The sequence below is a fragment of the Cydia fagiglandana genome, chromosome 25 (assembly GCF_963556715.1).
Source record: "Cydia fagiglandana chromosome 25, ilCydFagi1.1, whole genome shotgun sequence".
Taxonomy (NCBI): Eukaryota; Metazoa; Arthropoda; class Insecta; order Lepidoptera; family Tortricidae; genus Cydia; species Cydia fagiglandana.
The window spans coordinates 4,645,254-4,660,587 of record NC_085956.1 but is presented as its reverse complement, the minus strand read 5'-3'; the positions used below and the strand labels follow the sequence as shown (position 1 = coordinate 4,660,587).

The 15,334-nt window shown below is 39.7% G+C and overlaps 2 protein-coding genes across 5 annotated transcripts in view; one reads left to right on the top strand and one right to left on the bottom strand.

Moving 5' to 3' along the window:
• The window catches only part of LOC134676997 (uncharacterized), a 95,955-nt gene extending 87,901 nt beyond the window's left edge, over positions 1-8,054 (top strand). For all 4 annotated transcript variants that reach the window (XM_063535371.1, XM_063535372.1, XM_063535373.1 and 1 more), the window contains 6 exons: positions 1,874-2,011; positions 2,425-4,074; positions 4,911-5,083; positions 5,213-5,376; positions 6,854-7,092; positions 7,583-8,054. In XM_063535371.1, the coding sequence (XP_063391441.1) occupies positions 1,874-2,011; positions 2,425-4,074; positions 4,911-5,083; positions 5,213-5,376; positions 6,854-7,092; positions 7,583-7,946 (2,728 nt within the window). In that variant the 3' untranslated portion in view covers positions 7,947-8,054. The remainder of the gene's footprint in view (positions 1-1,873; positions 2,012-2,424; positions 4,075-4,910; positions 5,084-5,212; positions 5,377-6,853; positions 7,093-7,582) is intronic.
• Positions 8,055-9,976: 1,922 nt separating this feature from the next.
• LOC134677059 (uncharacterized) overlaps positions 9,977-15,334 on the bottom strand; it is a 46,493-nt gene continuing 41,135 nt past the window's right edge. Inside the window, exons 6-7 of the mRNA XM_063535497.1 lie at positions 14,718-14,813; positions 9,977-11,034 (exon numbers count right to left, since the gene is read on the bottom strand). Coding sequence (XP_063391567.1) covers positions 10,942-11,034; positions 14,718-14,813 — 189 coding nt within the window. The 3' untranslated portion in view covers positions 9,977-10,941. The remainder of the gene's footprint in view (positions 11,035-14,717; positions 14,814-15,334) is intronic.

Genomic DNA, 15,334 nt, shown 5'->3' with positions numbered 1-15,334 from the left:
AAATGGAAAATTTTGGTGCCAAAGCTAGTGAAAATATGCCAGATCTGGCATCATTTATGCCAAGTTGGCAACACTGCTACCAGGCGATCAGCCGCTTACGAGTAGTATACGACCCATTCGACAAACAACCAACTCTCAACCAAAGCTCGTCACCAAGTATGTTATATATTTATTATTTCAATTTATTTATCTATCATACTGCTTCTTACTGTGTAGGTACAGTTAGCAGCACTAAAATAAAAATAACATGATCTTGACGCGACTAGAGCGCGTCAAGCATAGAATTTAGATGACAAAGAACAACTGTCAATCTTCAAAAGTGTGACCAAAAATGAAATGCAAGTGTGTGCGTAAATTGTCTATGTGAGATCAAAAATAGTGATGTCATGTTACAACATATTAATAATCTGTCGATGTTTGATTGCTTTATCGACTACTTTTTCAAATGTGTTATTTTAAACACTAAAATTCTATGACATTATGACGTATAAATAACACTTGCACTGCGTTTGCCATAAAAATCGTTGCAGACTTATCTTAATGTAACTCTTACTGTGTTGGAAAGTGAAGTTATCATGACACGCTAAACATGAACACCTTCAAAAAAGTATAACAATCGTTATTATTTGAAGTCGGTTATAAAATATAATATCTTAATGATGTCTTGTGAAGAAATAATTACATATCTATTAATATACCGACAAGTTATCGATACTGTCATATGAACATTTTGTCAAGCCCTAGCGTAAACTAACAGTTTATGTTTTTACACAAAATATGATAAAATATTAGCGCGGAACGGAAGAAAAACTTATAATGAACTGTATAAACCGGCTTCTTACACTTTTTACGCTGTTAATTTGACAAAATATCGCTCGGAATATCATAAATCCTCTGAAATGAGTATTTGCTTGGATTATTTGGACCTGTGACACTGCAATCCGGCACACTACAAGACACCATCTTCACTGAATTACTTTATTTAATACTTTTCGTCCTAATCCGTGTATATTTTTCAATTTGAAAAATACCGTGATACGCTCTTGGCCGTCCGCGGCCGTCGTCAAACTCAAAAGTGGTTGCGTTTTCTCATTGGTAGTCTGACTCTTTCGCACTCATGGGATGTTCATATACGTGATGGCTTCCTTTTCGCACACTTAAGTTGTCTGTCAAGCGTGAGCGAATCCTAGGTCTATGGCGTCAAGGTAATTTTGACACCTCGCTCGCTTAGCAACTATTGCTGCTGTCTGTACATAGTGTTGTCATTGTCATGTTGTATGCCTGTCGGTAGTGTTGGTGAGTAAGGTTTCCAGTGCTCATAAGGACGAATCCTTATGTAAGCGTGTAGGGTCCACAACACTCGTGTAACTCTACAAGAGAGAGAGAAAGAAAGAACTACTACATGATGACATTAAAGATTTGCCTATCAGTTTATTTAAACGTAAACTTAAGAACTGGCTCATTCAAGAATGTTTTTACTCTGTTGAAGAATATTTTGATTACTTTAGACATCAAACTTGACATTTTATGATATAAGAAATTAGTTATTGAATCTGTATTGTAGTTATGACATTAGTCATTTAATTGTAATTTTGACATTTTAATAATACGCTAGATATAAGTGCACTAGATTGTTAGATTTAAGTACTCTAAGTACGTACCGTTGCATGCTTCTTTTTATATTTAGGTATTTTCTAGAATAGTTTTGCATGCCAGCTTTTGGTGGAATGTGTGTGACCACGATATACTTTTATAACATCTTTTTGTACCACATTTTAAAGCGAAATAAAGATATTTGTATTTGTATTTGTACTAGTTAAAGTAGGATGACTTTATTACCCACGTATTAATTTAAATTTTCCATAATCTGCAGGTCCCACGAAAGCCCGGCGTTTATAACATCTCAGTGGCTCCTCAATGCGGTCCGCTCGCAGCTCCACTTCTCTCAGCTGTCCGCTTGGCTGGCGAGGCTGAAGGGCAACGGCAAGCCGGAGGAACCGGGGGAACGCAGGTCAGTTCATAACATAAACTCATACTCTTGACATTTAGAAGCAGGTCTCAGAATTACTGAGCGTTACATAGTTCAAATGTCATAAGGTTAAGCATGTTCTATCCTAGTCTGTATCGGCACTTACCATCAGGTGAGATTGTGGTGAAATGCTTACCTTTTTCAAATAAAAAATTACCCAATTAGACCACAGGGAATCATAAATGCTGTCATCGGTTATTGTCACTATGTATTTTAGCAATTTTTCAAAGGTCTTTCACATTTCACACCCAAATTTGTACACCCAAAGGTCTTCCACATTTACCGTTTACCACTTCGCGAGATCATGAGAGACAAAACTACTACTTCTAGCTTCTTGAACGAGGTGGAAAAACTTTTAGTCAATTTTATTGCAAATTTAATGTTTGTTTTTCTAGACGAAAATTGAGCCGTGAGAAGTGCAACTACAAAAAACTCGAATCGAACTGCGACGAGGACGTCGACGAGCCACGCAAACTGAACATCGTCTACTCCATCAAGATACCAGGCGAGAGCTACAAGATGGCCGACTTCAGCAAACCCCCGACCAACCACACCTTCCCCATCACCGATATCGGTAATAACGTCTATCTCAAGGTCACCCTCCAGAGCCTCCCACGAATAGACGAGGTACCAACAGTCAAGTGCACCTGCCCTCCGAAAAGACGCGCCAGCAAAGAGGTACCAGTAAATCTACATGAGGAGTTGGTCGGGAAGCTCAATGATCTCACTCTGGGACCTCGTGGGTCCAAGTTCTCACCAGATTTAGATGTAATTAACTCTAACACGGGCCCGTCGGCTCGACGCCTGTCTATCATATCCACACCCGCCTCTACAGAATACTTATACTCTGTTGCGACAGAAAAGAAAGTGGTTGATGACAGGATGCATACGACTTGCAGCGAGAATGGGAAACACAAGTGCGAATGCGACGAGTCTGACGGCAATCATAGATCTTCCACTAGTTTAAGTCAGGAACCGAAGAAGTTAGACGAGAGGCGGTTGAAAGAGATAGCCAAATATAAGAGGCGGTTGCGGAAAGAGAGCAAGCTCAAGAAACTCTGCGATAGCACGTCTTCAGAAGGCGATGGTTTACAAAAGTCACAGACTCATACGTCGATTCCGATCTTACAAGCGGCGAGATTTGACAGGTTCCGAGCGATCGGGTGCTATAGAAACCAGACGTATTTGACGTTGCCCGCTAGCAGGATGGAAACTAAATCCCCTTTCGTTGAAACTGATAATATAACACCAGCAGAGTTTAAAAAGACAAACACAGTGGCCACGCAAACTGACGAAGTCACATGTGCGTGTGGCGGCCCTTTAGTGGATCGATGTGAGAGTTGTATAGATCGAGGAATGGTCCGATCCGAAGCTAACTATAATTTGGCTTCGATAGACCAATCCGAAGTTTTGCTCGATGCTATAAATCGATGCAAAGACGAGACCGGAGCTCGGCGGAAATGTGAAGATGATATTAAAGCGCTAAAAAAGCATAAATGTGATAATTATAATATAAAGTGTGATATAAGTAGTATAGGTATTAGTCATAACGAAGAGGTCATAAAGAGACCTAAATTGAGAAGGATTTTCCCAATAGTTGACAAAATTGAGAAGATAGTGTCGGATAGAGCACACCAAGAGTACCAGGAGAACACAGATATTGAGGAGTTAAACTTGTTAGACGACGACACAGTATTCTCGAAGCCGAAGGAATCGAAGCGACAGAAAACTTTCTCTATAAACGACGATGATTATGTATTTTACGAGAAATGTGATTACGGAACTTTTGATAGGTGCGAGATAGATTCCTCTAGTGATACCCCTGAGCAAAACGGCTTCGTATATCCGGAGAAAATGGGGCCGGATAACCAGGTCCCTTCGCCTACGGAGATGGACCGGTTTAGATGGCGTTTTGACTCGGCAGCCTCCATGGTGTTTCATACCAAAACTGGGTTGCCTTTGACCTCTAGTCCAGCGCCTTTGAGAAGAGGAAACAACTGCTTTGACTTTGATGATTCTATTAATGGAATCTCTGGAATTAAAAGGTAATTTTTATTTATTTGTTCTTCTGGTAATAGGGATCATCCATTAGGATAGCGGTGCAGTCATATAGCAGCCGTCTCCATACTAAATAATACGGCTAAATATGGATGTCGTAGTATTTGTATGGCGACGGCCGCTATATGACGGCACCGCTATCCTAGGAAATCAGAGTATAACCGATTCTTTCTTATTCGTTGTAAAGTTAAATGAGGAGTTTTTGAAACGATAATCGCTTTTATTCGTTTAATTTTCTTTTCTAATTGATTTAGTGTCATAAAATTGCAAATATTTCTTTTAAGTATATGTTTTTTGAGAAAGTAGTAGGTGGGTAGAAGTAGTTCTTTTTTTTCAATTATGTTTGCTGGGTACAGATAGAAATAGTTGAGTTACCTATAGTAGTAATACTGACTGTAACTGTCGGGGACAGATAGGAATAGTTTCATTCTTAAATGTCGACGCTGGGGACAGATAGAAATATATTTTTATCGGATATGTGTCCGTTGGGGAAAGATAGAAATAGTTTTTTTACCAATTGTGACCATCGGGGACAGATAGGAATAGTTAATTTCGCAAATGTGTTTACGGTGGTCACATGGTAGGCACTCGTTCCCATATCGCGGAACCAAGGTGGGAACAGAGGGAATATATCTAAAATTTCTATTATATGTTTGTCTCCGACTGTCTTACTGTCATTGAGTGTCCTTTTCATTACTTTATCATTACTGTAGTAGTAGCGGTGGAAATATTATGTATTTATTAACCGACTTCCAAATCTCAAAGAAGGAGGTTATCAATTCGGTTGTATGTTTTTTTTTTATAATAACCTTGTTCTCCACAGCGCGCTGTTCCACCCGATCTCCCCGGTGTCCCCCTCCCCCGCGTCCCCCCCGGCGCCGCCCTCCCCCGCGCCCCCCGCCGCGCCCCCCGCCGCCGCGCGCGCGCGCAGCCCGCCGCCGCCGCAGGAACCCACCACGCCCAAGCTGAGGATTGGACCCAGCGCTGGACTTCTTGGTAAGTTATGGTACCATACTTCGGCAGCAAAAAACTAAAGATTAATACATATAATATTAATCACGTCAATAACTTTCTCTGCAAATTAGTCTACTTAAAAAACTACATCGACATCGATTACATTTACAGGTAGCTTCGAGGAATCCGCCCTAAAAGGCCGCCTCGAGCCGGTCGCGACGGTCCACGGGTTCACGGCCGAAATAGGGGCCTCCGGGGCGTTCTGCCCGCCCCACAAGCGCCTGCCGGTCACTGTGTTCTTCTACGCCCCGGGCGGCACCAACGCACCTTATATGGTAAGTCACTTTGAATCTTCAGAAGATATGTTCGCAACTTAACGGATCTTCCAACGCTTTTGCCCGCCCCACACTGTACTAATAGCTTTGACATAGGTATATCTTTATTTTTATTATTTTAAAAGCAAAATAAAAGCGTAAGCGTCTCTACCTTCTGGTGCCACTTAACCTTTTGAACGCCAAAGACGTCGATTGACGTCAACGCAAAATCGTAACAACGACGCCAATGACGGCATTTGATGTAGGTCGTTTTGTACAATACACCATCCATTATTTATTCACAAAACTAAATTTTACCTCAGTGGCACGGCAAATGAATGCGCCGGGACCAGAAGGTAGAGACGCTTACGCTTTTATTTTGCTGCGAAACTATCGACATGAGAAGAAGCAGAGCGTATTCCCACCTGCGTCGAGGACCCACGGTAGAGGCGGGCACAGATAGGAATGTGATACCTATCTATCCCCGCGGGCACAGATTGAAAGGAAACTATTCCCACATGTCCCCGGTGGACACATTTTTTCATAGTTCGTTTGGACTACGCGATGTTGACGTGTCTTATAATTGGAAAACGCTTTTTCAAAATCAGTAACTATTACATATTTCTTATGAATGTAAGTGTAGTCGCACCAATAAAAGTCTGCAGCGGATTTGGTAGCCCACGCAGCGTAAGTGTTATATATACGTCATAATTTCATAGAAGTTTGACGTTTAAAATGACACTTGCACTGCGTGGGCTATCAAAATGGCTGCAGACTTTTTACGGTCTGACTATAATCGTATATGACTCATAATTGTTACATATTTGCCGTGACTTATTTTTCAAAAGGCACGTCAAGATTGTCCTTTTTTCTAATGTTAATAAACTAACTATAGGTAACCGAGGCGGGTAGAGAATTTAGCCATATCTATCCGCCTTAGGCCGACTTGCACCATTCCAGCAACCCGGGGTTAACCGGTTAATCCTGGAAGTTACCATGGTTACCAGTACAATTTGATACTGGGTTAACGGCTTAACCGCTTAACCCCGGGTTAGTGGAATGGTGCAAGTGGGCCTTAAGCGCCATTCCTAAGATTAACCAAAGACATATGTAACTTCGTATAAGATGAATAAAGTCTAAGGAAAAACGTGCCTCGGAAATCAAGAAAAAGTCATTCTCGGATAGATGGCGCACACACCTTTGGCCTATGATCGGTTAAATGGCGTGACGACACCGTTTCATATTTATCAATTTTAACACATGGATATCAGTGAATGAACATGGATTAAAATGATATAAAAATAAAAAAATCATTTATCCAAATACATACAATTTTTTGATAATTTTATACGTTTTCGTTTTGAGTTATAGTCGTCTGTCGATAGATGGCAGTAAATTTACTGTGACTACGAAATTTACTATGACAGGACCCCTCTATACTATCTATTCTTTTTGGATTAACTAACATTTTTAACGATTTTAACCTTACCATTTCCAGGGCCACATAAACCTCGGCCCCTCCGGCTACCGGGTCCCCCGCTCGGGCACCATCCAGGTGTCCCTGTTCAACCCGCACGGCACGTTAGTCAAGATGTTCGTGGTGCTGTACGAGCTGACGGGCATGCCGCCTCTCGCTCGCACGTTCCTGCGCCAGCGCACGCTCTACATGCCGGCGAGAGCGCCCGCGCCCAAGCCCTCCACCAGGCACAAGTGGCTGCGCTACCTCATACACCTCAGGTACGCGTATAGGGGCTACACGCGTCCATTGGCTACGGAGGCCGCTTACTAATAGACAAATTATGTATACTGCCGAGCTTCCGATGTGGTATAAAAAAGGAAGTTAAAAAAATGCTCCGTCATTTTTTTTTATATTTTAGTCCAATCTCATTGACCAAAACAGGCTCGCAGTCTATTCACCGTATAGAGCACTACGTTATGGTTTCGGGCCACTTGCACCATTCATCAACCCAGGGTTAGCCGGTTAATCTTGGAGTTACTATGGTTACCAGTACAATTTGACACTGGGTTAACGGTTTGACTGGTTAACCCCGGGTTAGTAGGATGGTGCAAGTGGTGCTTAGGGTTTTGATTTTCAAAACTAATCTTGGTATTCGTCGCATCTTCAGATTTCTACGTTATTATTCATTTAGAGCGGTTACTTGTAAAATTTATATACTGTCATAAGCCTTTATTAAACTTTATTAATTTACGTTTTTTTTTTTTACAGATTCATGACCTCAAAATCCGGAAAACTCTACCTCCACACTGACATACGTATAATAGTCTCCAGAAAAGCTGACTTAGACACAGCCACCGCCCACTCTGCCATCTTCCGGACGATACCGAACAACGACAAACCGACCAATGAGGAGCCAGAGATTTCCACCAATGCCAAGCGAGAGATTTCCACCAATGACAGCCCGATCTCAATCGATAGAGCGCCGAATAGAGTATTCGGGGGCTGCAGCGAGTTTGACTCGGAACTTAGAAACGATATTAGGGAGTTAGGCCAAGAAAATGAAGATGGCGTCTCGTATGAGCTAAGGAGCTTCACTTATGCCCCTGAGAACCCTAGGTTCTCGCCCCGATAGTATTGGGGCAAGATATTTTATCTGTTATTTAGTGCCTGTGGTAAATATTGATCCGAATGTGTTAATATGTATGGAGTAATGAGAAAATATATTTTTTGGTTTTTATAACTTGTTTTGTTTCATTTTGTTTCACAGCTACATGTAATATACAATGACAGGGAGACTCTGAAATGTTCATTCTTCATGCCGATGGCAAGCTCAACAGCCAAATTTAAGTTTGACCAAAAAGTGTCTTTAACTTTGGGGGCTATTCATAAATTACGTCATTTCAAATTAGGGGGGGGGGGGGTCTGGACATCGGATGATGGTAGCATGAAGTAGGAGGAAACGGGGTCATTCCAAGCATGATTTTTGGATGATTTTAGAGGGGGGGGGGGGGTCAAAGATCGTCAAAAATCGATGACGTAATTTATGGACAGCCCCTTTATGGACGACAACAATATGTATCGTCCCACGGGTAAAGGTACGGCGGTTTTCGCCTACGCTATTATTAACGCCGCTCCAATATTACTGCGGCGCTATGCGACGTAAGCGCCAGCCGCCATAAGGTACGTTTTTCCGTGGAACGTCACATATATCCGCACCGCAGGTCTAACGCCAAAGACTGTTTAATCGGTCACATACCACAGAACAACACAGACCTACATGCATTTGCATATCTATAAAGTTCAATTTCAGTGTTGGCACTTCGGTGACGTGGCGTCCGAGTGACCGCTTTTGTGTTTGACACGGGGTCGAAAAAAAGTTCAGCTTAAATAGCACTGATATTACTGAATCGCGATTAGAAAGGGATTGAGATAGCTGTCAATCCATATTGATTTTGACGTAAGTGTATGGAAATCTGTTATTTCTAATCCCTTTCTGATCGCGGCATGATAATACATTCACTCATTCGTTCACGTTCGTTCAATTTGCTACATGAATGATAAATATGGATATAATATGGGCAATGCATCTATTGCGTGGACAATTACTTATTACTTTGTTCGTATTAGTTATTACTTTGTTCGTAATTAGGTACCCTCCACTTTGTTCGAAATAAAGAATGGAAAATTACATACTTAACTATGTATTCCCAATTGTACCCGCACAGGACATTGGGAAAAGTAGCTTCATATAAATCATTCCCATTTGTTCCCGCCTTATGTATGGTGGCGGTTGCGTGGGGTGGGGAGTCGGGGACAGATGGGAATAACACTACCCCTCATTCATTTATCCCTACTGGATCAGGGATTAGTGACTAGCTGGAGGGCTGGAGTATTTTTCCTTAAAGAAAATTAAAATTCATAGTTCAAGTATAAAAATATTTAATAATAATAACCATCGAAAATCATCATATAAATAAATACATACATTATGGCGACAACTTACACGAACACTTATTTTAAAATAAATACTTAAAATACTGATAAAAAATTTAGAAAATAATGCAAAGTTTCATAAAAATGTCATAGAAATATTTTTCATTTTTGACATTTTATTTGAAACTTTGCTGATTTCTGCAACCCTAGTAAAGCAACATACCTAGCCGTTAATAAATAACAAAAATACAATTTAATGTAAAATAATATACAGTTAATAAAGGTGCAAAAGAAATACAGTCACGAACAAATTTAGAGGAACGCAAAAAAAGTTCAACTACTAATTTTGAAGTTACTTTAATTCAGTAACTAAACCTTTTTTTGCGTTTCTCTAAATTTGGTTATGAGTGTATTAGTTAACGTCGTGCAATTTAGTATAGAAAGAGGTCTTGTAATCGAGACCCAGTGGTTACTAAAATTCTTTAAAATAAAGTATATTAAAAAAGTGGTTCGAAAATTAGACAGTGCGGTTACAAAGTTGGTTTAGTATATTTTATTTATATATGTACATATGTATGTCTTACATACTAATAAATGTACATAACAATAACATTTAAAATTAGAAAGATCATTGAAAATATGTAAAAATACAAATACAATTATAGAATTTAAAAATATGTATTAAATATGTATGTATTTTAATAAAAATATAAATGGAGTAATTAAGTAAGTAGCTAATATTCTAATGATTCGATAGAATCTACATTATTTTGTACACGTTCTTAAAGTAACAATAAATAACTTAGGTCGAAATAAATAATTTAAACTAAAATAAAGTAGAAACAGAATAATAAAAAAAGTTAAATACAAAACAAAACACGGTACAATTAAAAAGTTATAACATGAGGCAAGATCGAACATAAGACGTACGTATGTAGCTACTCATCCATAGGATATAGGACATCTATTATAGCGTCCTATCTTACCCTATGTTTACCATAATTATTTGCCTTTGCAAAAAGTTGTTCTTATGTAGTTTACACAACTATTTAGTTGTTACTTGTTTAGAAGTAGATTTAGTAATACGATTTTGTCGTGAAAAAAATAAACAAACATTATTTTATTCGATCTTTACCCAATGTTGGTAATGTAGTAAACGTCAAACGGGTGGACAACATTAGAATAAATAATAAATGGATTTTTTTGGTAAACTTGATTACTATACCTAAGAATGCTATTAGTACCGTTATCTTAATAAATTACCTTATATTAGTACTCTAGTTTTAAAACCTAAAGTGACTGTAGATAGAACTGTAATCTCAGTATGTCTGTTGTTTTTGGTTACTGACCCTTTTCAAATTAAAACTTTTGGGATAATTCCGACTGACAGATAATTCCGAAACTGTGAAGTTGTCAGTCAGTTATAAGCCGATTTTTTCCCGTATTATCCAATAGACGAAATATCCCAAAACATATATCAAACAAGGGTAAGTTCGGTATATTCCCATTTGTCCCCGCACCACGTTACCGTTACTCATACATGAGGCGGGGACAGATGGGAATAATTCATATGAACCTCATTCATACACCTATTCCCATCTGTACCTAGCGGGGACGAATAGGAATACATCGTAAATTACCGAATACCGAACAACGAAGCTACTGGGACTAGAGGGAAAGAGACAAGCATACGTCTAGACCCGGGTGAGAAGAGGTCGGATATAAGTCGCTGGCTTCTCCTGCCCTCTGTACGGGTTGTTCGAGCCGATGTCATCCAAATCGGAATCCTGAAAAAAAAAGCGTTAATTAGTGTTCCGAATTTAAAAGTGTATAAAAAAAACCGGGCAAGTGCGAGTCGGACTCGCGCACGAAGGGTTCCGTACCATAATGCAAAAAAAAACAAACAAAAAAAAGCAAAAAATAAAACGGTCACCCATCCAAGTACTGACCCCTCCCGACGTTGCTTAACTTTGGTCAAAAATCACGTTTGTTGTATGGGAGCCCCATTTCAATCTTTATTTTATTCTGTTTTTAGTATTTGTTGTTATAGCGGCAACAGAAATACATCATCTGTGAAAATTTCAACTGTCTAGCTATCACGGTTCGTGAGATACAGCCTGGTGACAGACGGACGGACGGACGGATGGACGGACGGACGGACGGACGGACAGCAAAGTCTTAGTAATAGGGTCCCGTTTTACCCTTTGGGTACGGAACCCTAAAAAGACACTGATTTGACTAGCAGCCTCACTCCGCGATTTCGTCGCTTTGCTACAGGTAGCTAAAAGTCCATCCGTTCGACCCCAATTTTGTCGCCACCTAGCGGCCATATCTGTGCTGATCGTGACAGACGCGTTTTGTTAGAGAGTGAGTCTTCTGTACCTAGTACTATTATTTATTCTGTGCTAGCAGGATAATAGCCTATTATATACCTAGCAGCGATGTTGAATCGCGCATCAACAAGGCGCGAGCAGCATATGCGCAGCTGAAGCCTATATGGACGTCCACCGTGATAACTCGACGCACGAAAATCAGGATGTTCAACTCCAACGTCAAGTCGGTCCTGCTGTACGGTTGCGAGACATGGCTTGTGAGGAAAGATGTGACCAATCGTCTGCAGGTGTTCGTAAACAAATGCCTGCGACGCATTCTAGGGATCTACTGGCCACGAACCATCTCAAACGTCAGACTATGGCAGATGACGGAACAGAAGCCCATAGGAAGGGAAATCCTCGAAAGGAAATGGCGCTGGATCGGACACGTACTCCGTAGGCCGGACAGCCATCTGGCCAAGCAGGGTCTCCGCTGGCATGCGGCCGGCAGTAGGCGGTCGGGGAGGCCTTGTACTACATGGAGGCGATCAGTTGAGAAAGAGGCTGGCTCAACTGGACTCGGCTGGAAAGAGCTGGAAGAAGCCGCTCAAGATCGTGACAAATGGAGAATTCTTCTGCGAGCCCTATGTCCCTAATGAGGGATAACAGGAATGCATCATCATCATACCTAGTTGCAAGTGGGGATACTCCTCCCTCTTTTCGGGCAAACTTGGCTCTATTCGGCTCAGCATTACTCCGAGCAATTATTAGGGTTGACACCACTTGACCTCCTTTTTCGTGCACGATCACAGATAAAGACTTGAATTTTGACAACCCTAAATATCCGAAAGTGATAGTGCCGTACATTAGAAAGGGATAGCATGGTTCGTCTCTGAATCGCTGTCATACGGCGCGATTCGAACTTTAAGATATCGCGCCGTTAGACATTCACTAGATATGAAATAGTAAAGATATGTGACGTTCCACGGCAAAAGGTACCTTATGGCAGCTGGCGCTTACGCTTATTATTAACGCCGCTCCAATATTCAGTCGGGGTAATGGTACCTTTCGCCGTGGAACGTCACATATCTTTACTATATCTTATCTAGTGTATCTCTAATTCATTTCCCGAATCGCGCCGATCCGAAACTTCGTATTTGCAGGAAGTGTCCTTTCTGTACGGTAGTATTATTATTTATTCTGTGGTAACTAGTTGTACCTATAGTTCGTTTTTTTTAGCATTAGAAAGAACTTGAGAGAAGGTAAGTGATCTTGGCATGTCTTTTAATTGAAAAACGCTTTTCAAAAATCAGTAACTATTACTTATGAAAGCAGAAGAATATAAAAGATCATATTAGATTCATAATTGTTACATATTTGTTGTAACATATTTTTCAAATGTGTTTTTCAATTAAAAGACACATCAAGATTGTTTACCTAATTTCTAATGCTAAAAAAACGAACTATAACAGCGATTGAAATAAACAATAGCAAACTGGTTGGCGACAGGCTTGCGAATGGCAGGAAAGTCAAGGAATGCAAAGGTAAGGGGTCGTTGGTTCAGTCCCGGGTGAAAGCGCTTTCTCCTGATCCTATCGTGATGAGCTAAGCTTTGGTGTTGAGAAAATAAGAAATTTTATAGGATGTAGGGAAACAATGTGTGGGCTGTGAAGGGTTAATATTTCAACGGTACGTGGGCCATTTTATTTAAAGTTGTCCCCTACACTTTTTTTTCAAAATTGGGATTTTTTATGTTATTTCTACTCAGAATCACGAGCTCTTTCTATCCTAGTAGGAGAAAAAAAGTATACCAAGGTTTTTTCCCATTCCGTTACCATTTTTTTCATAGACTTTGTATGGCGGTTTCGGAATGGAAAGATCGAAAAATGTATGGAAATCTTGGGACACTTTTTTTCTCCTATTAGGATCAAAACAGCACATGATTTTGAAATAACATAAAAAATCCCAATGTTGAAAAAAAAGTGTAGGGGACAACTTTAAATAAAATGGCCCACGTGCGTAGAGTTAGACCAAGAGAAGTCTGCAGCGATTTTGATAGCACACGCAGTGTTAGTGTCATTTGGTGCGTCATCATTTCGTATAATTTTGGCGTGTGCTATCAATTCGTTGCGGATTTATCTTGGTCTAACTCTCTGATAAGTTGTATGAAGGGTCTTAAAAGGCTTTTGATATGCCTATAGTCTGTATCTTCAGATATTTAAATAAAAGGAAATAAACAATTTGTACATTTTCGGGTAGCTATAACATTTATTGGTTAACCAACCAAATATAACACCGCCTGTATTATGTCACTGAACGACGTGACTTTAACTTACATTATTTGGCCATGCAATGTTTTCATCTTTTATTTTTTTATTTTTTTATTTAAATAGAGTAGGTATAAGTGTAATAATAATAATTTATTGTTTTTTAAGTGTTTTTATATTTTACTTTTATATTCATATTATAAATGACCTAGCCTAAGAAGAATGATAAATAAAGAGAAAAAATAAATTAATAATGTTATGCGATGGACTCGAGACATGAACGAGAATGTCATGCGCGCCTATTATGGGGCTACAGAGGGAGGAACACAACTATTATGGGGCTACAGAGGGGGAACACAACTATTATGGGGATACAGAAGGGGGAACTCAACTATTATGGGGCTACAGAGGGGGGAACACAACTATCCGCCTATCGTTCAAGAATAACTGCCTGTTGGTATTTATTATCCATTTTTTGAGAGACTTTCGCTGGGTGGTTGGATCAAGGGCCAGATACAGGAGGCGGTGATCTTGGACACGGCGCGGATAGTCCGCCGGTTCCTCTCTCTGCAGGCCTAACTACCGGCAGCTTGGGCCCTGCCCCGCTGCCGGCGGCACCCTAGGTTAGGTTTACTATAATGTGTTTATATATATTTTTTATAATGTTTTGTAAGTGTATATTGTACTTTTATACTCACGTTGTAAAAACCCTAACCTAAGACCCAAATTAAATAAAGGTAAGTAATATATAACAATGTTTATTATGTTAATGTGTGTTATGTGTAATGGTAGGCACTACAACGGGAGTCATGGAAATCAGAGGGAGAGGCCTTTGCCCAGCAGTGGGACACTACAACAGGCTAACTAAAAAAAAAATGTTTAAAGACTTACGTCAGCAGGGTCCATGGTGCGGGACCACGGGCCCCAGCCGGGCTCCTCCTCATGATCATAGTGGTGCTGGTGCTGCGCGTGCTCGTAGTATATCACCTGCAGACAAACAGACATACACACTCTAAAAAATGAAGACCAACTAAGAGCAGTTTTCTCTTCGTTGACGTTAAGTTAATTACAACAATAACGATCTTATATAAATCAAAGAAAGCTGATTACTTAAAACAATAAGTGTATCTGTGATTGAACTAATAAAGTAGGTATGTTATTAATCCTAACAAGTGTATACTTTGCATCTATTATTAACTTGTTGGCATAATTATGTAACGTAGGTTAATTCAATCCTTAACAATTTAATTAAAACAGATAAATATGTTAATAGGTATGAACATTTTAATAGTTTTTTTGATTATTTTGTCTTTGTTGATTTACATAAGATTTGCTAGTTGAATCAACTAAACATATAATTTATTTAGAACAACGAAGATAAAACACTCAATCCCATTATGATCAAGTTATTGTATTGATTACGAAACTAATATTCCATTCTACTAAGAATTATTTGTTAAATCGATTTTCTTAATAATTAAATTAAATAATCGGTTAATCCGATCAAT